General features: G+C 43.7%; 2 protein-coding genes across 3 annotated transcripts in view; one reads left to right on the plus strand and one right to left on the minus strand.

Annotated features, from left to right (window-relative positions):
- ptprq (protein tyrosine phosphatase receptor type Q) overlaps positions 1-16,956 on the plus strand; it is a 35,426-nt gene extending 18,470 nt beyond the window's left edge. Inside the window, exons 34-63 of the mRNA XM_070972265.1 lie at positions 355-475; positions 563-717; positions 838-983; positions 1,693-1,864; positions 3,278-3,598; positions 3,691-3,966; positions 4,088-4,239; positions 4,535-4,676; positions 5,218-5,493; positions 5,597-5,968; positions 6,215-6,324; positions 6,662-6,848; positions 6,956-7,194; positions 7,712-7,781; positions 8,190-8,348; positions 8,566-8,857; positions 8,949-9,022; positions 9,138-9,237; positions 9,393-9,521; positions 10,678-10,722; positions 11,397-11,423; positions 11,608-11,689; positions 12,304-12,394; positions 12,542-12,618; positions 12,808-12,942; positions 13,174-13,299; positions 13,858-14,003; positions 14,178-14,313; positions 16,153-16,276; positions 16,383-16,956. Of these exons, the coding sequence (XP_070828366.1) occupies positions 355-475; positions 563-717; positions 838-983; positions 1,693-1,864; positions 3,278-3,598; positions 3,691-3,966; positions 4,088-4,239; positions 4,535-4,676; positions 5,218-5,493; positions 5,597-5,968; positions 6,215-6,324; positions 6,662-6,848; positions 6,956-7,194; positions 7,712-7,781; positions 8,190-8,348; positions 8,566-8,857; positions 8,949-9,022; positions 9,138-9,237; positions 9,393-9,521; positions 10,678-10,722; positions 11,397-11,423; positions 11,608-11,689; positions 12,304-12,394; positions 12,542-12,618; positions 12,808-12,942; positions 13,174-13,299; positions 13,858-14,003; positions 14,178-14,313; positions 16,153-16,276; positions 16,383-16,420 (4,520 nt within the window). The 3' untranslated portion in view covers positions 16,421-16,956. The remainder of the gene's footprint in view (positions 1-354; positions 476-562; positions 718-837; positions 984-1,692; positions 1,865-3,277; positions 3,599-3,690; positions 3,967-4,087; positions 4,240-4,534; positions 4,677-5,217; positions 5,494-5,596; positions 5,969-6,214; positions 6,325-6,661; positions 6,849-6,955; positions 7,195-7,711; positions 7,782-8,189; positions 8,349-8,565; positions 8,858-8,948; positions 9,023-9,137; positions 9,238-9,392; positions 9,522-10,677; positions 10,723-11,396; positions 11,424-11,607; positions 11,690-12,303; positions 12,395-12,541; positions 12,619-12,807; positions 12,943-13,173; positions 13,300-13,857; positions 14,004-14,177; positions 14,314-16,152; positions 16,277-16,382) is intronic.
- A 477-nt stretch (positions 16,957-17,433) lies between these two features.
- The window catches only part of iqsec3b (IQ motif and Sec7 domain ArfGEF 3b), a 29,153-nt gene continuing 24,213 nt past the window's right edge, over positions 17,434-22,373 (minus strand). Inside the window, exons 14-15 of one of the 2 annotated variants that reach the window (XM_070971604.1) lie at positions 21,853-21,899; positions 17,434-20,845 (exon numbers count right to left, since the gene is read on the minus strand). In XM_070971604.1, coding sequence (XP_070827705.1) covers positions 20,810-20,845; positions 21,853-21,899 — 83 coding nt within the window. In that variant the 3' untranslated portion in view covers positions 17,434-20,809. Of the gene's footprint in view, positions 20,863-21,852; positions 21,900-22,373 lie in introns of both variants that reach the window. The other variant, XM_070971603.1, reaches the window with a different exon arrangement.

Raw genomic sequence — 22,373 nt, forward strand, 5'->3', positions numbered from 1 at the left:
CAGTTCCAGCACACGGCGCGATTACATCATGACATGAGTTCGAAGGGCATCTGATTAAATCTGACTTTCCTCTCGTCTTTTCCTCCTCGATTACATCTCTCTGTTTCTCCTCATGCTAATGATGTTACATCACAGGTATCTGACGCCACGTGACTCTCGTGTCTCTCGTCAGGACTGAGGAGCACAAACAACAACAGTCATTACAGCTAACCCGTTTTTCATTTCAGGGCAATACTCAGTTTCTCTCTGGCACGTCCAGAGCAGAAAGAATCACTCGTCACTTCAGGTCCTGTACTGATAGGACATACAGCTGTTTGTATAATGTTACTGGAGAGTCTCTTTCCTGCGTCTCAGCTCCAGACACACCTCCTCAGTTCCTCCATGCCAGGAAGTTGTCAGACTATGAGGTCGAGTTGTCATGGCAACCGCCACTTGAAGCCAATTCAGACATAATCTACTACGTTGTCAGAGTTTGGTGAGTTACTTAATCTACTTCTCTCTGACTCTTTGTTTGGAAAAACAAAAAACAGGTTGCAGCATGAGTGGTTGCTCTCTTTGGTAGGAATGAAACGGCTGAGGTGTGGCATAATGTGACAGGGACATCAGTGGTCATTAATGTAGACTCAGAGAGTCGCTACAACGCCTCTGTGTCCAGCTGGACCAGACTGGGAGATGGAGGAGTGCTGATCTACATCAGCTTTACCACCACCGATGCAGGTGCTGGATTAATTGTCCAAGAATATTTGACCGATAACTTTACCATCATATCTTTTTCAACATGCGTTTGTATGAATATTTGTCTGTGTGTCCTTTGTGTCTTCACTCTCTGGCTTGTAGAACCATTTGACCCCCCACAGAATGTGACTTTTGCAAATGTGACCGCCTCCTCTGTCACCGTGCTGTGGCACCCGCCTGCTGAACCCAATGGCATCATTACGCACTACACTATTTACTACTCAGACAACAACACTGTGACTGAGCAGGTGAGACACAGTATACTGCATATGGATTATACAGACAGGTGACAGGTTAAAGATCCACTGATCAATATTTCTATATAAAAATGGATCAGATGACATGTGTAATGTGGAAGGTGTCGCATTTTAGCATCTTTTAGCTCATTGTTTTGGTTTTCTGGCCCACAGCTTTCCTGTTTTGTCCACTCTCACTGCTCTCATTAGCCATTAACCTACACAACCAAACAGCAAACAGAAAAAACTAGCAACACAGGAGCGTTTAGCAGCTAAAGAGCCAAATATTTCTGTCAGGGGCAGGTGGAGAGCAAAACAGAAGCATAAGAGAGAGAACATTGGACTGATATTTGCCAGGTGCACACAAACAGGACTCCAAATAAATCCTAATGTTCCTTTGTGTCTGCTGGATGTGTAAACAGCTAATTAACACTAACTCACATCTAATTGCTAATACGTTTACCACATCAACTTTGTCATGCAATATTATGCCAGTCTTGTGTTTCCATCTTGCTCCACTGCCCCAAATGGCCAAACATTGCTCTCAGGAAAAAATCTGAACATGATAAATGCAGATGGTGGTGGAGCAGCACCTGACCGAGATGCTCAATGATTGGCTTTCCTTTCATTTGTACAGAGGGGTGACAAATAAGACTGATCTTGATTAAATGCCTGTTTGAGTGTGTGAAAGTAACCCTAATGCCTCTCTTCTCCTCCATAGAGGATTCCCGTTTCAGACTTACCTGCCCCCGCTTGTCCTAATTCATCCCACTCCTACACACTGACTCAGCTGATTGGGGGCACAAACTACACCCTGTGGATGACGTCCAGCACTGTGCAGGGGGACGGAGGGGTCCAGAGCGAGCCGCTCTCCGTGTTCTTACCGGAGGATGGTCAGTCAGACACACACACGCACAGTCCCACATACAGCAATACAAATTAGTGAAAAAGAATAGGCACAAACATAAAATGCTACACATCACGGCAGATAGTCAGCGCATACAGTAAATCAAAGTCTCACTGGACGGCATGCCTGCACCCTTTTTTCAAAACTCTTCCATTTTAAAAAAAAAATTACATAAAAACTCTGCGATTGAAGATGTAACTTTCAGTCTGTTCGTTAAAGGAGATAGCAGTCGGTCTGGCAAACTGGCTCTATTTCTGTCTGCCTGTGACACTGCGTCTTGAAGACAGCCAGTTTGTGTTTCCTTTTACTAAGCACGACGAAAGTTGTTAGGAATAGAAAAGCAGACAGGGAGAGACGAAACCGTTTATGATATGATGACACAGAGGAAAAAAACAAAGCCTGGCGTGCTTTGACGACGTTCATGCCGTGCTCAGGCTACAATTGCATTGTTGCCATGGAAACCAAAATTTGCATATAGTGTTTAGCTGTACTTAGGCTGTTTGATATGAAAAGTGAGATGCACATAAAGCTGGATCGCTTTGTTTTTATGTGATTTTGGGAAAAATGGTGCAGACAATCCGCCACGGGCTTTGTCACATACAGTACAGCACATATTTGTATGATGGGATTTATTTTTTCGTGTTAGCATTGTGCCTGTGAAGTATTCTCTGTCTCTGAATGATTACTGCTCATACTGACTCCGTATCTCTGCCTGTGCTCTAGCTGCTCCACTCTCAGCACAAGTACCGGACCTCCAGGGCACCTTGTCTCTCCCGTACAGCCAAGCCCAGCAGGGGCTCACTCCCCTGGGCTCAGACCCACACACACCTGGCCCCTCACATCCACTCATTCATCTTATGGATCTCTCAAGTTTTATCTACCCTTTCCCCCTTCATCTCCACTTTTTTTTCTATTCTGTGTACCCTGCTTTAATGTCGGAGGGGCTGAAACGATGAACAGGATGAGTATTTTCTCCTCAACCCCTTTCTTTCCCAAGGTTTTCAGTGTGCCAGTTTTCCTCCCAAATGCCTCTGTGTGCCTCCAAATGGGCTGTTAGCTTTATAGGATATTGTTTCTGTGTCTGTTTATGGTACTTTACTTTGCTGTGTTTCTGTGTTGCTGAAGTCTTGCCATGTTGCTCACTTGATGTGTTGATTTTGTTAATGACAACAGTGCTGCCAATGATTATGATGGTGCTTGTGACAGAAGATGATAATGATGATGGTGACTGGTGCGCTGTTCATTTTCCCTCAAGCGTCAGAGTGTGTGTGGTTGATTGATGCCCTAATTTACTGCCTCATAGTATTGTAAACTCACATCAAAAGGCTCACAGTTTTCAAGCATTGTTGTCACTGGCAGTTAATAATAGTGACGCTATTCTTACCGTCTCTCTCTTCAGTGCCAAGCGACTCGGTCCGAAACTTGACTGCTCAGATCTTCAGCTCCACAGCCATCATCGTCAGCTGGGACCCTCCACTGGAGCCAAACGGCCGTCCCTCCTACCTGCTCACCTTACAGGAGGCTGGCATCCCCCCAAACGTATCCAACCAAGGGACTCCAGCTGTCAATAAAACCATCAAGCATACCACAACTGACAATGTCTTCCTGTTCACCAGACTGAAAAAGTATTTCCCTTATGTGTTGACTGTCACACCTGCAACTGGTGCTGGCCCTGCCTACAACCATACCAGCACGATGTACCTGAGAACGGATGATGATAGTGAGTTTATCTATACATACATTGACCTATGCAGGGTATGGTTTGTGTATTTATTGTGACACTGACTTGTGTGTGGGTGTGTTTCTCTCTAGTTCCTAGTTCTGCTCCGTTGCTGGTGTCCACCAGGAATCTGTCATCGTCCTCTATCGCAGTGGTCTGGCAGCGCCCTCTCGAGGCCAACGGGGAGATAACAGAGTATACCCTCACTCTGTTTGGCCCCAGGGGCTCCAACATAACGCACACCCCCAACACCTCGTTCAACCTCATCAACCTACTTCCTTACACAGCTTACAACCTCACCATTACAGCTGCAACACGTAAAGGCTTAGGGCCTTATCTGCTGCTGCAGCTGCACACAGATGAAGGAGGTCAGTTTGACGGCAGGTTTAAAGTCTCTCTAAGATCCTGACGACATGTTTTTAGCTATAGGCGTATATCTACTGTCTGTTTCAGTATTTCTTCTTCTCTGTCTTCCTAACTGTGTTTCAGGCCCCATGTCCCCACCCCATAACCTGACTATATATAACCACACAGCAGTCTCTGTGTGGCTGAGCTGGGAGCCTCCTCTGGAGCCCAATGGAGTAGTGATACAGTACGGCTTCAGGATCCGGGACCTCATCACACACACCATCACACACAGGGTACCGTTAATTTCACACACTGAAAGCTACTCCACAGTAGCAACAACACACACACACACACACACACACACACACACACACACTTAGGCACACTCCAGAGAACCACTCAGTAAGAATACACACTGTTACACAGACCGTAGCTCTAATTTCACACTCCAGATACCACTCAGCGGTAACATTATACACACACACGTGCGCACATACGAGTGCTGATACAGCAATATTCACACCAGCAATCAAGATTGCATAATTTAATCTCATAGGTGTCATTTTTTATGTGTTTGTTTTTGTGTAGAATTCCTCTGGTCCGTCAACCACAGAGTATCTCTCAGGCTTCAGGCCTCACAGCTCCTATGAGATCAGTGTTTGCAGTTACACCAGAGTGGGCCACGGGAATCAGTTCAGCAGCCCCGTGACCTTCACGACCAACGAGTCAGGTGAAGGACATATTGTATACACACAAGAATTGCAACACTGATTTATGTTAATACTCAGTTTGTGACTTGTAATTCACCAGTCTTTAAACACTAAGATTTGTAGCATATATTGTATTCACTTCAACTCATAATACATTATTCAAGGAAACCAGGTTTGCAAACACAGAAGCACACAAAAACACTCAAGCATCATAAACAATTCAATAATAATAATAATAATAATAATAATAATAATAATAATAATAGTAATAATCATCATCAATAAATAACAGGTTCTAATTATAGGAACGATTACAATAACTTTAAGATAAAGCTGATTTTCTTTGCTTTCACAAAAAATATGTATCAGTATGTATAATGACAGGCTGCACATTTGTAGATTTCAGTTAGATTCCTGTGCAAAGACTGTGTGTTTGCAGCAGCCTTTGTTGACATGTGATAAAACGTCCAAAGGTAAATACTGAAATTGAATTCGGTTCTTTCCTCTTATAGTTGGCAGTGACGAATGCTAATGCTAGTATAACAACGTCTCTGTCTGCAGTGTCTGATGCTGTGGGGAACCTGTCTTGCTCAGGAGTGAGCTGGGATTCAGTTCAGATGTCTTGGGAACTTCCAGCCAACCCTAATGGGCAGATCCTTTTTTATGAGATTCTGTTGGAGGTAGACTTGCAGTTCTACACACACCAGGCTCACACACCGGAGTACACAGTGAATGGGCTGTCACCAGAGCAGGAGTACACACTCACTGTGGCTGCAGTCAACTCTGCAGGACCCGGAGAGCGAGTAAACTGTACTGCATCCACTCTCTCTGAATCAGGTAGTCAGTCCTATTGTCATGTGTTTCAATTTTGCGTCTAATTGCTAAAATACAGTAACACAGACTGAATACTTACTTCAGTCCTCTTTGTCTCCCTGGACAGTCCCAGCTGCCCCTCACTCCCTCACCATCTCTCAAGTCACAACTAACAATGTGACACTAAAGTGGGCTCCACCGCTCTCCATCCCAGGCCTGCTGAAAGGGTACCACATCATTGCACAGCTGCTTTCAACCAGTTGTGAACCAAACATACTAACTACTGTGCAGCCGGCCCCAGAGGATGAACTGACCTCAGACTGCGCGGACTCTAATGTCACGGTGTCTGTGAATGCATCGGATGGCACCAAAGACAACCACAGCGTCACTTTCCAATTCCTGGCTAAATACCGATACTACCGCTTCAAAGTGGCTGCAGTGACCAACGCTGGAGTTGGAGAATATACACAGTGGAATTATACACGCACCCTGGCTGGAAGTAAGAACATTGCAGTGAGGATATGACCTTTTTGTGTTGCCAGGGGAGAGCTGGCAGTTAGTGAGTTAGTCATACTGTATCTGTAAGGCTTTAATATTTTAATTCAGTCTCTGGAAGAAAAATGATAAAAGAACCTTATTTTTAAGTCATCTTTGATATATTTACTATTTGTTCCATGTAATTTGAACCATTTCATTTAAGTTAATAGCACATCATAAGCTGTGTTTCTCTTATCCCCACCCTCAGACCCTGATGCCCCTCCCCGTGAACTCAATGTGACCCCCACATCCAATGGCCTTCGCATTGCATGGGACGCTCCAGCTGTTCTCTCTGGACCAACTTCGTATCTTGTGCAGGTAAACTCATTTCTTTTAGTACAGACACACAGTCAAACACAGATGTTCTCAGAACTGGTCAACATGGTGTAATGATGGTTAGAGTTTTTAAAACAGCAGTAGTGGGGGGGGGGGCAGTGAGCCCCTGGGAGGGGGCGTGGATGTCATGAGGAAAATATAGAGTTTAATTAATATGATATGTGGAAATGAAAATAAACAAACATGACTTTGCTGATGCTAATGTGCTGAAATGTCACTAAAATTCAACTTGGATCCTTTTTTATTAGTTGTTGCCTGATCATTGATCACATCTGCAAACAAATACTGAATCTCTCCATGAACCCTCCGGTCCTGCCAGGTGGACGGTCCTGATCTGAACATCTCAACAGTCCGAGCTCCAGGAGAGCTGACGACCATCGTTGTGACTAACTTGACTGCTTTCACTCGTTACTTTGTGACTATCACTGCCTTCACTGGTCCATTGGAGCACGCAGCCAGCGATGGGAAAGCCATAGGGCCTATTGAATTTCAAACGCTCGAGGAAGGTATGTAGAGATTTCAATCTTGGAGTGCCTGTGACGGCTGCTGCCCACCTTTATTTTTGACAAAATATCTATCATATATTATTAATTCTGCTTATCTCTGTCCCCAGAACCCAAAGACCCTCCCAAGAATGTGATTGTATCAGTTATCCCCGAGGAAGTGAGCCGTGTGAAGGTGACTTTTACGCCTCCAGAGGAGCCCAATGGAAACATAACTGCCTACTTTGTGTACATCTATGAAAAGGACCAGCTGGTCAAGAACGTCAGCCTTAATATCACCCAAAGAGACCAAAACATGATGACTGCTGTCATAGAGGGCCTAAAGGGAGGCCACAGCTACAGCATACAGGTGAAGAACACACACACATCACACACACACACACACAGGCAGCACATTCAGACCAGCCTGGAGCTGTAACTCCAGGGTGCCCTTGTTCAAATAGCCGTTCAATTGTTAAAGAATGGTTCTGTTCTTGATGCTTAAGTTATACTGTGCTACTACTACAGTACACTTCATTACTATTAAAATTATTTGTAATTTAGTACACTTTTTGATAGTACACATAAGTACATTTTATGATACAATTACAATAAAGTACACTTTTGTAAATACTTTGAATACCACTTTATTATTAGCATTGCAGATTTAGTGTATTCATTTTGAATACATTAAGTAGAACTTAATGACACCTTTACACTTTTTAAAAGCACATGTCAAACATGCTTTAAATGAAACACAAAAACTGAAAGTGTACTTGTAATGACATTTCTATACTCCAATTCTATTTCTAATGACCTGGCTCCTTTTTGTGCTTCTCCCTCCTTCTGCTCCTCCTCTTTCCTTTCTTCTATTTGTCCGTTTGTAGATTTCAGCAAAGAACGGGGCGGGCAGAAGCCCACCGAGCCCGCATGTCCAGATAACTACAGGGATCAAAGGTACAAGTCCCTCTTCTGTCTGTGTTCTCTGCACTGCGCTACGGAGTTTCTCTCTTTCTTGTTGCAGCAGTGCAGCACAGATTGGGGACAGAGAATTGCCACTGCACTGTATTATCACTCAGCACAACAGTCTGCAGGCCTGTTCTGACACAGCAAATGTAACTCAGCAATATTGTCACATGTGCGTGGATGATGCAGAGGTGCGGCTTTGCTCATTATTCAGAGCAGCGGCCCGTTTGTCTTGTTTTGTATGTAACTGCATCACAATAAAATACATAAAACCTGCACGTATACTGTATTCACATAGCAACCTGTCTCTGTGTGTGTGTGTGTGTGTGTGTGTGTGTGTGTGTGTGTGTGTGTTCCTGTGGCTGTGCTCCTCTGTGTTCACACGTGCGTGTGTTCCAGCCCCGGCCAAGCCAACCCAGAGACCCCAGGCAGTGCTGGGCCATGGAGGGGTTGCCATGGTAACCCACAGGAGTATCACCATCCGCATGCCTGCCTGTTTCTATAGTGACGACAATGGACCAATCACAAAAATTCAGGTCATCGTGGCCGAGTCAGGGGGTATGACTCTTCAAAAGCATTGACAGCCATCACTTTTAGTTGAATACTCTTGGGTTTTGGTCTTGTTTGTGCTTAAAGCCTCGAGTAGAAGCTCGTTTTACAGTATGTCACTCTGTCCTAAGCTCACAAGAGACAAAATATAAGTAAAACCCAAAGGGCATTACGTCAGCTGAAATTTGACTCATTCATTTCCTCTCTAACTTTCACCCTGCCACAGTGAAGGACGTCCAGAACCTGACCAACTGGAAGAATGCATTTTTTGATCGACCTGCCCCTTACCTGACTGACAAGGGGTTCCCCAATCCACCGTGTTTCTCTGAGGCTGAGGCGTCACGCACAGCAGCACACGTCAGAGGTGGTCGCAGTGTGTCTGGAGACAGCAGGCCCCCGCTGAGGCTAAATTACACCACAACAGGAGCATACGTGATTGGAGAGAAGGATGACTGTATGACGGAGAACAACACCAATTATTTCTGCAATGGACCTCTGAAGCCCAACACGGTCTATGTGTGAGTGCACCACGCACGCAACAACTTAAAGACTGTTGCATCTACATGTGTTCTAACAATATAACGCTGACACTGGGCTGTTCTTTACCAGGTTTAAATTCAGAGCCACTAACATCAATGGCCAGTCCACAGACTCTGAGTACTCTGAGCATGTCAAAACTGCAGGTATTAATATTCATCGCTGTATTACTCTACATCAATAAGTGGAAACATAACCTGTGTAGCCCCCGTTGTTTTTGTGTGATGTCATCCGGTCTGTCTCCTCTCCCTCCCTCTATAGTGGACGGCCTGTTGACCAGAGAGGAGCAGATCATTCTTGGAGTTCTGCTCTCCTTCTTCTTGGCTGTGTTACTCATCATCATCATCTGTGGCTCAGTCAAGTAAGATGGGAATCATTCATTCATTCATTCATTCATTCAATAATGCCATGTGCAAATGCCTCTATAAATATGGCTGATTTCACATTACATAATTGGCAATAAATCAGTTTCCCTTTTTTATTCATTTTAATTTTGTATTTGATTTGACATCTCAGGATCCATCAGCGCAAGAAGGAGGGTGGGACTTATTCACCCAGAGAGGCAGAGATTATAGAGACCAAGTGCAAACTGGATCAGCTGATTGCTGTGGCAGATCTGGAGCTGAAACAAGAAAAGCTCAACCGGTTAGTCTGTGTGTTTAATTTTAATCCAAAAGTGTATCTTTACCGAAATAACACACACATTCTTGATGCTGGCTGACACTACATGACTTTAGGCTCCAAAGATTTTAAATCTAAGTCAACAAGACAAAAATCTCTTTGCTGCAGCCAATTTGATGTGCTGTCAGCACAAAATCGTCTAGTGTGGTGGAGTTTGTGCAGAAAATAGAAGCAGCAGCAGCAGCAGCAGCACTACGAAACAACACAGCGCCGTTGTGACTTTAAAGTTTACCATCAGTTCTCTGCAGAACAGACGAGTCATCCTGTCTGCATCTCTCCAACATCCTCTCACACAAATTCAGCGTCTAGCCTTTCTGTTTTTTGGCACAAACGAGCGCACAGACAATAAGTGCTTCAAGCTGGTGAGAAGCGAAGTCAAATTCAGTGTTAGTTTTGGTGTATCAAGGTCACTGATGGCTAAGCTGAAGCGAGAAACTACAGGAAAGAAAAGCTCTCAATGCGAGTGGAGCAAAAACAACCAATAAGCGTATAAAGCCTTCTGTACACCTTCCCTCTCCGACATCTGAAGAATACACACGTAATGACAAAGTGAAAAAGGAAAGTAAAAATAGAGGGGCCCGTGTAGGTGTAGAATGTGGCTGTCTTCAAGAGGAACTGAATGAACAAGAACATTAAAAAATATAAAACCCATATGAGAGAATCTAAATAAGGTGCTTCCACTTGGCAGATACGTAGCTGTCCCTTATCTCATGTGTAAAAGTAAGATAACTGGCCTACGTGAGCAAATATTTGCTGCCTTATTAAACAGCCAATGAAGTTTTTCATATACGGCGGCTCTTCGTAGCCCTGAAAAGGAAGCTGCTCCTGAGGATAATTTGCTGTCCGCTCATGTCACACACTTTGAAAGATGAGTGGTTGTTCATGGTTGCATGTTGTTTACACTGTTAACTGCTCCAGCTGTCTTGTGACTCTTTGCTTTGTTGCGAGCAGAATCTCTCATGACTTGGGCAGTGAGTTGTAATTTGTATGAACACCACCTTTCTTGGCAGTTTTTTGATGAAATAACACACTTTTCCTCTTTACTTGTCGCATGAATGGCACAAATAACTTGCACGCTTGCATTGATGGGCTGTGTTTCTATGCGCTTTTCTCTCACCAGGTATTCTTCCTTCTTCTTTAGACGGAAGGAAATTTATGTGATCCAGTAAGTTGGGCTTTTGACCTGTGTGTGTGTGTGTGTCTGTCTGTGTGTGTGCGTGCCATATATTATTTGTTTGCATGTTCTACTTCACCTTTCAGTGGTCACTATGTGTATGTTACCCATTAATGCTTGCATTAAATGATGCACCTGCATTGTGTATTAAAGCCTTGGTGGAGGTCCACAGTTGAATTAATTAGTCACGTCGGCAGTTTGCCTACAGTCTTCTCCTCTTCCTCCATCATTGGCAGGGATTGCAGAGCTGTGCCGACACTCCTCCGCTTGAGACCGTTTTAATTTGTTTACCCACTCACTATCTCAAAATTGCTCGGACGGCTTAGCGGACTTAAAGGGCACAAATGGTGAGCTTTACCAATAGCTAAGGATCTTCGTAGCTACAAGTCTTCATGCAAAGAAGCGTCGGCCGCAGGGGAATAACCACACACTTCATTCAAGTTTACTCAAGTTCACATATTCCCTTAGAATGAAGCATCAGAGTGAGTGTTTAATCAAAGTAGATTTGATTGGGTGAACCTCCTTTGCTTAAACATGCAATGCCACACACTCTCTGCTTGTGTGGATCGCTTGAGCTGTCATGGACAGAAATACCGCAGTGTGGGTTGTGATTATTGAGTTAATTTGTTTATTTTGGTTAATGTTGATGGTCTATTTTTGTCCAGGCTGCTCAGCTACAGGAAATCACTCAAGTAAGTCATCCTGCATAAATAATGTGAATATTCACACATAGCTGCAGCATAGATCAGCATGTTCTGTCCTGCACAGTATTGCATGTTGTAACCGAGGATAAACTTCCAGAAAATATCATATTGTTTTTGTACATCTCTCTGTTTCTCACATTCATTGTTATTTCTCTCCTTACTTCCCTATCAGGCCTGTCAACAAGAAGTCTTTCCTGCAGCATGTAGAGGATCTGTGTGCCAATGACAATGCCAAGTTCCAGGAAGAGTTTGCTGTAAGTATTTGCTGTTTATCAAGAATTTGTAAGGATAGACGTAAATATATGAATACATGATGCAATAAATACATAGATAGGAATGAAATACTAGAAACTCTCCTGCAATTCAGGAAAGTCTGGTAAATCACACAAAACAGATGGGAGGGAGAATGTAGTGCAGACGGTGAAGACGCTGAGAAAGTGATTGCAAACAAAATCAGTGCCAGCTTTACTCTTGTTTTTCTGCCTCTCTCAAATGTGAAAAAGATATAACATCCTATAAAAAAGCAAAACGTTACAAGGAAGCAGCAGCTGCAAATAGTAAGCTGAAACTACCCTAGTCTAAATTATACATATTGCTTTATTTATTATTCATCATGACCAGTGATACGTATATAGTCATTACAAAATGCATGTCAGAAGGTGCTCGCCTCTGTTTCAGCCAACCCAAGACCCCCAGCAGGTTATGCTGAATAACTTGTATTTTCAGGTTTGTGTGTAGGAGTAAAAGGCAAAATGTTTTACTTTTAAGTCAGAAAAATTTCACTTTAAGTTATTTTAAAAAATATGAATTCTGACCTTCACCCTCATGTTTGTGTGTTTATGTGAATATTGATGTATCATCTCCCCAGGAGCTCCCAAAACTTCTGCAGGACCTGGCCACCACGGACGCAGACCTGCCCTGGAACAAATCAAAAAACCGCTTCCCCAACATCAAACCTTGTGAGTGGTCTGGCTCAGAATTTGCTGTGCAGAGTTATGATACCTGCAGTATACAGAAATTATCTCTGTGGATAAGCTCTAACATTTGCCACGTATGGATTTGACTTTCCGCTTCCTACCATCCTCTTCTCACTGTACTGTGTCTAGACAACAACAACCGAGTGAAACTGCTGTCTGAACCGGGCACTGCGGGCTCTGACTACATCAACGCCAGCTTTGTCTCAGTGAGTACCAGCTATCAGCAGTTAACCTGGTGGGCCACTTCTACCAGAGTCATTACCAGGTTGTGAAAGTAGATATGAAGGCATACAGTTTGGAGTTTGTTCTAGATCTTTTCACCAGTGAATTATGTTGACTTATAGTTTCACTTGGTCTGTATATTGTAAAAACATTATCTTTTTCTGTGTCTCCAGGGCTACCTTTGTCCCAATGAGTTCATAGCCACCCAGGGTCCTCTGCCTGGCACAGTGGCTGACTTTTGGAGGATGATCTGGGAAACGGGAACCCGCACCATCGCCATGCTCACGCAGTGTTATGAGAAAGGCAGAGTGCGTCATCAGAGATTTACCAACGTTATGAAATAGCAGTCAGATGAGATGACAGGCTGGGCTCCGTTCTGGGCTCTATTTCAACTCTGTCACCAGGAGGGTTATGTCTGCTCCAAAGATCTGATGAGTGTGTGTGTGTGTGTGTGTGTGTGTGTGTGTGTGTGTGTGTGTGTGTGTGTGTGTGTGTGTGTGTGTGTGTGTGTGTGTGTGTGTGTGTGTGTGACATTTCAGATTCGGTGTCACAAGTACTGGCCAGAGGACAATAAGCCAATGTCAGTGTTTAGTGACATTCTCATCTCAAAAGTGTCAGAGGAAGTCCTTCCTGACTGGACTGTCAGAACCCTAAGAGTTGAAAAGGTAATGAGTAACCCCTCACACACACACACACACACACACACACACACACACACACACACACACACACACACACACACACACACACACACACACACAAACACACACACACACACACACACGTCATGCCACATTCTAACTAACTAATGTAAAACAAATGAAATGTCATTTACTAAGTTGCCCTTTGTAAATGGACTACCATATGTTTTAAAGGCAAACAGCATTTTGGGAAATTCACTTACAGTACATGCTCTCTTACTGGCACTTAGACAAGGAGATTGATACAACTCTCATGTCTTTTCTGTGAATATGAAGCTCTTAATGTTAAGCTAAACTAACAGAGTGGTATTGATCTTCTCATCTGACTCACTGCAAGGGTATTTCCTAAGAAGTTATTTGTTCCACGTCTGGCAAACATAAAAACCTTTTGAGAACATTTTGTCAAACATATCTTCAAGTGTTGTTGCATGTTAATGCTGTAGTAAATGCCTTTTTTAGCTCTGTCAACATAATATACATACTGAAGTTTGCATAATAATGAAGAAAACTTCCTCTGTGCAGCATGGGCACTACATTCTGGTTCGCCACTTCAACTACACATCGTGGCCTGAGCACGGAGTGCCAGAGTCCTGCAGCACTCTCATTAAGTTTGTCAAAGCTGTCCGAGCCCACAGACACGACAACACCACAATAGTGGTCCACTGCAGGTACTTCAGTTCTAACGCTGGATAAATTATAGTAAGGTCCTCAGAAAGCGCACAAACTAGTGTTTTTGGTGTTATAATGAAGTTTTATATCAGTCCATCTTTAAATGATATGTCATCCTCTTCTCTTCCTTTGGTGGGTGTTTAACGGTGTGTTGTTCCCTCACTGTTCCTCAGTGCTGGTGTGGGCAGAACAGGTGTGTTCGTTGCTCTCGATCACCTCATTCAGCACGTCAGAGATCACGACTTTGTGGACATTTATGGCCTGGTGGCTGAACTGCGCAGTGAGAGGATGTGTATGGTGCAGAATCTGGTGAGTTCACATCGAATACGATGGTCTATTTTATTCCTGTGGTTCAATTTCACAACCCAGAGAGAATAAATAAAAGACAAAAAAATTGTATCATATTTTTGTCTTAAGTTCTTCCAGTGGCTGTCTAGTTGTCCTACTTTTTACTTCATGCCCTGCTACGATCCCACCCCCATGAGGAAATATTTGGAAATTTCTCATTTTGACAAAGGGAATGATCTGGCAGTGGATTAAAGGCGTACGATGAGCAGGGTTCCCCCTCCTAAAAACAGCATGAATCTTAAAATTACCAGTTCAGTCATTACTTCAGTGTCTCAGTGTCTGCAGAGACCCTCTGCCTGGTGCCTGCGCTTCTTCTCAGTATTATTGTTTTATTATTTCCGATGTTCTGTACGTTTCTTTGGGTCCACATTTTGTCAGTGGGGTATGAGCCTGCAGTGTCTGCAGCTACAAGAGCTGCCTGCAAACAGTGAGGCCGTGATTCTCTGAGACAGCAGTGTTCAGCGTGCCAGACAGCTAGCTATTAGTTTAGCATAGCAATCCAGTTATTTTATTAAAACTCATAAATGTCATTGATGAGATGCTGGAGCACAGTGCCTTTACAAACAGGTATAAACGAGCCCACAGTGGAACCTTTTTATTTGAAACACTGGAAGTTGAATCACAGGCAGATGTAGAAGTTATTGTAAATGTCCATCAGGTTTCCTGTAGTTTTTCCACTGTTGCGCTTTGATGGCAATGAAATGACAATGAATGGCAGTTATATCTAGTATTCCAGGTGCATTCAGGTATGTTTTCACTCTCAAAGAAATTTCCTAGAAACCCATGTTCAGGATGTATTAAAGCTTGTCCAGCAGCCTGACTGTTCCGGTCGCTTCTCGCACTGAACTTCAAAAACCGTGTCTTCGCATTTCCCAGATCAAAGCAATAAACTGATATGAATGAATCAATGTTGGATTGAACCATGAAGTCAAGAAGGACATTCCCTGCAGTGCCGCTCACTCCACTGTGTGGTGGGGCCAGCTCTGCCAGATCCACTCAGGTCTCGTCTCGGTTCAGCAGCTGTGCACTGAGCCCAGTGTTGGTTTCACTTCATTTAAGTTCACAAATAGACGGAGACAGAAACTGAACCAAAATCCTTCAGGGATGAAGGTTATCTTTCATTGTCCATCACGGTCTGATGAAAGAGTCGCTCAGTGCATTCATCTGAAGCATGCCACTCTCAAGCGTCCATATCTCTCCACTCAGCCAGAGAAGGACACTAATGAGCATGAACTATGGGCCAGAAAACACAAAAGCCTGAGGAAGCCTGAAAAAAATGTACTTGAATGAATAGGGTGCTATCTTGAAACATGGTATCCAGTTCTCTTACTATAATGCATCAATGGCTGCAGCATTAGGAGACACATATCCCAGTTCAGTTGAGGTTTGAGGCTTCAAATATTAGTTTTGTTTCAGCAAGTTGGAAATAAATCTGCAAATAAGCTCTGATAGGTTTGTGTCCTGAAAGAGAGAGAAAAATGCATAATCTTGATGGCACATAAGCGGTCCACAATCTAAATTTTATGTGCTTTTCCACTATTTTATATTTATTTTTATTAATCAATTATTAATTATTAGACATATTTTTTTATCAGGGTTGTTGCAATTACACATTCAGCATTGGCCACCAAGACAGCTAAAAGACCCCTGTTATTTTAAGACTTCATTCTATACCAGATTGAATAATATAGACATTTGTGTGTGTGTGTGTGTGTGTGTGTGTGTGTGTGTGTGTGTGTGTGTGTGTGTGTGTGTGTGTGTGTGTGTGTCTGTGTCTGTGTGTGTGTGTTTGTGTGTCAGGCCCAGTACATCTTCCTGCACCAAAGCACACTGGAACTGCTAAACAATAAAGGTAACAGCCAATCCATCTGGTTTGTCAGCTATTCTGCTCTGGAGAAGATGGACTCCTTGGACGCCATGGAAGGTAAACAACAGCATCTAAACACACACACACACACACACACACACACACACTCAAATAAACCTCACACAGCACAATGCTCACTCCACACGTCTGCACTGGTCTTTAGGTGATGTTGAGCTGGAATGGGAAGAGACCACAATGTAAAGACTGCCCGAGGGACACCTTTGATTGAGGGAGAGTGACGTTAATGTTTCACTGGGATGTCGCCTCCACCACGTGAGGTGAGAGGGTGGAGGAACAGGAGGAGAACAGCACAGTCTGAACTGAACGGCCTGTCAGTCGAGGAAGGCTTTGTTGCTCCACTTCAGCCCGCTTCTCAGCGTAGTCCTCCCCTTTAAGGAACCTCTTGTCCACTTGTTTTCAAAGAGATTGAGAAAAACAAAATGGAGACAGGGGCATTTGAGAAACGACAGGGAGAAAAGAGCGAAACGGTGAGCTGGCTGCGAGCGCTCTGTCACATCTGTAAGCCTTCAGGTACTTTGCACAAATCGATTTCACTGTGTATTGTCGTTATTGTATTATGTTGATATCAGCTATGTTTTTGTAAGATAATTTATTCAGCCAAAATGGTGTTTTTTTTTCCAATCTCTTTGTAATTCTGCCTGTGTCGAAGTGTCGATTCCATTTTGTTTATCCTTTCTCAAGAGTGATTTGCAAAAATAAAAGCTACTTGTATTTTTTCTGGCCTCAACACTTAACGCTAAAGCGCTTGAGAACTTTCCCGTGAGACTCTCTTGTGTGGAGCGCCGCCGTTTTGACATTGCAATATGAAATTGCAAATTACGTTCATATTGTTTAGAGGACCGACTCAGCACACATGGAAAATGATGTACTCCAAATTATGCTCACACACACACACACACACACACACACGTGCACACTCGCTACAACACACAACTTGACATTCCACAAGTACAAGTCAGATTCAATATTGCTTTGAGGCTGACCTCATTCACTAATGAATGAGTTCACAGGCGGTGTGTTGGGGAGGGGGGTGGCGGCTGGAACACCGGGGTGCACTGATTTCCCATAAGCTCCTTCATTCCGCTGCCCTTCCTGCACACCTGGTGCAAATTCATTCATTAGAGAGGCTGGAAGTGCTGCAGACATCGTGGAGCCGATGCTGACGTCAACGCTCACAGAGAGACAGTCCGAGACCGAGAGTAAAAACTACTTTATTCTTTCATTCTCTTCAAACAGAAAAAATTAGAAATATTCCATTAGTAAACATGTTGATCTTTAAGAAATCTCCTTTTTAGAAATATTGTGAGGGTGCAAAGATTAATGACAGTGCTCCACAGTGAGGATGCAGATCGGTGCGTCTCCATGACAACCATGGCGGGAGGGGATGACATCAATCAACTCAACATGCCCTGACAATAATGATACGAACATATAATCAAACTCCCCCCCATGTACTGTAAAAAAAAAAAGCAAAAAAACAAAACAAAACAAAAAAATAAGTATCATGCTGTACAGTACAAGTCAGTCAGAGTTTACAGTAAACAAAGTGGGCTTTCTGACTTGAGAAATCAAGCAGTTTCTAAGGTGAATCTAAGCAGGACTTGTCACTTTGGCAGCTATGTGGATGTTTGTGTGTGTCATTGTGTGCGAGCTTGTTAATGCACTTATATACAACTGCGATTCCAATTGGGAACGTCCACTGGGCAACTGTGTTTACTGACAACAGTTTAACAAAGTGTTCCTGAGCCCATGTAGTAATCTCCTTCATACAATCATGTGCTCACAAAGTGGTGAACCTCGCTCCATCCTCGCTTGTGAACGACTGAGCTTTTCCAGGATGCTCCTTTCATACTCATTCATGATACTATCACCTGTTACCAATGAGCCTGTTTACCTGTGGAATGTTCCAAACAGCTGTTTTTGGAGCATTCCACATCTTCCTCAGTCTTTTGTTGCTCCTGTCCCAACTTGTTTGAAACATGTTGCTGCATCAAATTTGGAGTGATCACATTCTGTTTTATTTATGTATTACATGGCGTCCCGACTTTATTGGAAACGGGGTAGTATATACTTAAGTGTATGTGTGCGTGTGTGTGTGTGTGTGTGTGTGCGTGTGCATGACCTGTGATTTACTGTATGTATTCACCAATACAGCATAGCCCTTTACACACCTTAACAGGTGACACAGCCATCTCTTAATACTTCTATAATAATATGACATGGTAATTTAATGATTAATGTAGATCTGTAATAATATCAGTGTGTGTTACCATGGTAACTGGAGCGTGTTCTATAAAAGCTGCCTGTTTCCTGTCTCTCGTAGCAGTAGGATTTAGGACAACCCCTGATATTAAATGTGAATAATAATAATTATAACTATAATAACTATAATATCCTTTTTTTTCTTTTAAACTAGATCTTCTCTGTACAAATACATACGTAGATACACACACTGGGCAAACCAATCACTTTTTCAGAATAAATCTATATTATCTATTTACAATATATCCAATATATTCTGTGGTGCAAAAGGTACAAGACGTGTTCGGTGTGTCTCAGTTGGATGATTTGTATTCTGCTGTACAAACTGCCTCCAGCTCGAACCATCGACACTGGACAGACGACACGGTGATGAAGTCAGTAAATATTCCACGGACATCTTCGGTTTTCCCCCTGATTAACATTCAATAAAGGAATGCATCCCTGCTTTTAAAACATTTTCAGTGTGCAAGGAAAAATATACTGCGTGATACGGGAGTGATGTTTTTGTAAGGTGACCTTGGTCTACCCTGCATCCAGCAATTTTTATTCATTTTTAAACTAAAGCTAAGAGTTTTTTGGGCAGAGAGACTGCCAAAATCCAAAGGTAACAACAATATTCACACTAGCTAACCCATTAGGAGTAAATATACAGAAGGAGAAAGGCTTCAGCTGGCTGTTTAACCTTGTTTTGGATGAATTACCAGCCCCCTACTCTCTGCTGCCCATGAGTAAGCAGATTGAACAACCAGTGTACAAGCACGCTGCTCTCAGCACAACTCAGAGGTGCAGAAATTACATGTTACAGTGCAGCAAATCCTTTCCTGAGCTCTGTGAGAGCAAAACGTTACAGAATCAGGGCAGTCACACTACTGTGAAGATATCTGCTTGCGCAAGTTTCGCAAAACACAATAATGAAACACAGGAAAATATGATTGTCATCAGGATATGGTTTTAGGGAAGTATAGTCAGAAGCAACATCCTTGCTTACTAGACTATAGAGCTACAACTGATGATTATGCATGATTATGATTATCCTGATATATTAATCAATCACTTACCAAAGACACTGCATTTAACGTCATAAATGACAGAAAAGCAGCAAATCCTTCTCATTTAAGAAGCTGGAACCAGCAAAAGTTTGACATTTTTGCTTGAAAAATGACTGAAACAATTAATCAATTATCAAAATAGTGGCAATTAATTTTCTTTTGATAATAACTGACTAATCGCTGCAGCTCCACAACAGGGTACCCCTTACCCTTTTTGCCTTCCTCACACATACTGATTATCCGTTCCCTGGAAAATGAAGGAAACAAATAAGCTGGTACTCTTATTTCTTCACATTATGCAGAGATGAAGGGAAAAAAAATAGATGACAGTGAGGAGAAGCTTGATTCGCTCTGCTGAAATGATTCTTTGCTGAGTTTGGTACCTAACGCTGAAAACCTGGATCAAACAAAGAGGCGTGAACTCAATATCAAGAGTTTTTTCCTTCATTTTTAAAGCGATCCCTCGTCCTTTCTGGGCAGCTGGAGTTAGTTTTTCTGACATTGCCCCTTGGTTTCACAGTCCTAGCTTGCAGACAAGTGTGTTGGACAAGTGACATTTAAAAATGCAGTCATGGGATCTCTTGAAGAGTGTGAAATCTAGACAGACAACACCATCAGCTACAGGGTGACATGTTGGAGACAAAAGAAGAAAAGTCTTTCAGAAATGGCATCAAAGCTACTCCACGCTCAAAAACTACACCACTCAGTTAAGACTATGAATAGATTCTTGTCGGTTTCCTTTTCCTTTGTCCCTTAATTCGGCTTGCGCAGTGTAATCCTTTCAATGCTTTTATCTTACCATTCAAAGTGAGTCGACTAGTGCTCCAGCAGGTGTGTGTCGTGTGTGAATGCGAGGGTCTGGCCCCCAGGGTTTATGGAGTAGCCGGCAACTCAGACGATGCTGCGCGAGCCGCTGGAGTTGCGCCTGCGGGTGAGAGGCATGGTGTGGTGGAGGGGCATGGGTGAGTCAGGGGGACAGAACTGGTGGGGGTGGTTGTAAGGTGGAGGGGGAGGCGGCAGAGGGGGCTGAGGGCCGTCCCCCTCTCTTACACGCACAGGTGTGGACATGGCCGACTGGATGAGCTGATGGGTAGCCGGACCTTGGCTGAGGAAGGCCTCCATCCGCCCTCGCCCACTCTGGTCCACCACGATCACCTTGACGATCTGCTGGCACTGGATGAGTGTTTCTGGGCGGAGCTCCCCGGGCTGGACGGGGCTGAGCAGGGCGGGTGGTGCAGCCAGGGCCAGAGGCGTGGACTCAATGCTGGGCTGGCTCAGTTGATAGGTCTGCAGCCTGTTGTGAATTGACACCTAGTTTAGGAACAGTCAGAGAACGCATGAGGAGTTACCAGCCTGAACGCAGCCTCTACGCAGCCCTCTGGTGTGTTACGCACATGGGCATGCAGGCATGCAGGTACACAGCATGCAGAGCGAGCGCATGCAAAATACACACACTCTCTCTTTTTCCCTCAATCATGCTTGTACATGATTTACACTTTTTCACACGGCATTTCCACACACACCAGCCCAGAAAGAGAAAAGGATTGCGGAGTAAGAGGAGCTTTGGGTCGGACATCATGGCGGGAACATTTTGAATTTTCTGTGTGTTTGAGTGAGAGTGTGTGTGCGAACACGGTCAATGAGTGGCAGAATGAGAAGCTAAGAGATAAAGGGAGCATCAGGAGAGGAGAGAGGTGACACCGAGGGCGTGGTGCCTCCCTAACACACTTATTTACACTTCTAAAGGACTGACTGAGAGGAGAGAATGGGCAAAGGAATAAGACAGAGAGGAAACCGGAAAGGGGAACACAGCTTCCATAACTATGCTTAGTTAAAGGAAGGGCTGGTTTTACAGACACACCCACCCACACACTCAACTGTTAACAGTGTCACGCTTATCTGGCTTTGTAGATGGTATTCTAGGAGCCAGCCAGGCTTATGGTGGCTTGCAAAGGCTTATAGAATAAAGGCTGGCAAGCAGCAGCTGATGAAAGAAGGGATGTCGTATAGTGAGTAGAGTGGCTGCTGATCCACTAACGAGGCACAGAAAGAGACCGTTTGTAGCGCCACTACAGCAAACTCCTCTCAGTGGCCTTTGTATCCTAGGCTGCATAGTTGGGATGTGCCTCAGGCGGTGCTCTTTTAAAGCAAAGCATAAAGCAGACTTTCTTTTCAGGATGAGGCACAGTCCCTGTCTAACCACACACACGCACACACACACACACATTCAAAACAACACACCCACAGAGTTGAAGATGCAGGCACTTACCTGGGGGAGACAAGAAGGGCTTTAGCACTTACCTCCACTGTGTTGTTGTTGCCGGTTTTATCGTACGGATCCTGTTGGCCTGGGGGGAGAAGCGGGTCTGTTTGTAAGTCAGCAGGCAGACTTCAGCGTCTTATACAGAATGTTAAAAAACCGTGAATGCAGTTCTTCATACAGGGGACTGTCTTTTGTTTAAAGGTGGGGTGAGTCATTCTGGAGAAAGATGGTTGATATTTGCTGAATTTAAAATTGATATCTCCTCATGGGCCGCTCTGTCTGTTCTGTCTGCACACTGAAAAAGAGAGGGTTTTTGTACACAGCCCAGGTTCGGTAAATGAGAAACAACACTATTCCGGCCAATCAGCAACAGGTGGGTTGTTGCTTTCAAGGGAAAAGAGGGGACGCTAAATGTGGCATGGTAGTCACTTTTAACCGGAGATGGCAATATACAATAAAAAAGTGAGGATGACAGTGAAGGTAAAACCCTAAACCCTCTGATCATCATTCCCACATCTTTTTCAGGGCGGTGGCCTTTTTCGTGCGCCTCTAATCTAAG

Source organism: Chaetodon trifascialis, chromosome 10 (genome assembly GCF_039877785.1).
Source record: "Chaetodon trifascialis isolate fChaTrf1 chromosome 10, fChaTrf1.hap1, whole genome shotgun sequence".
In the NCBI taxonomy this organism is placed as follows: Eukaryota; Metazoa; Chordata; class Actinopteri; order Chaetodontiformes; family Chaetodontidae; genus Chaetodon; species Chaetodon trifascialis.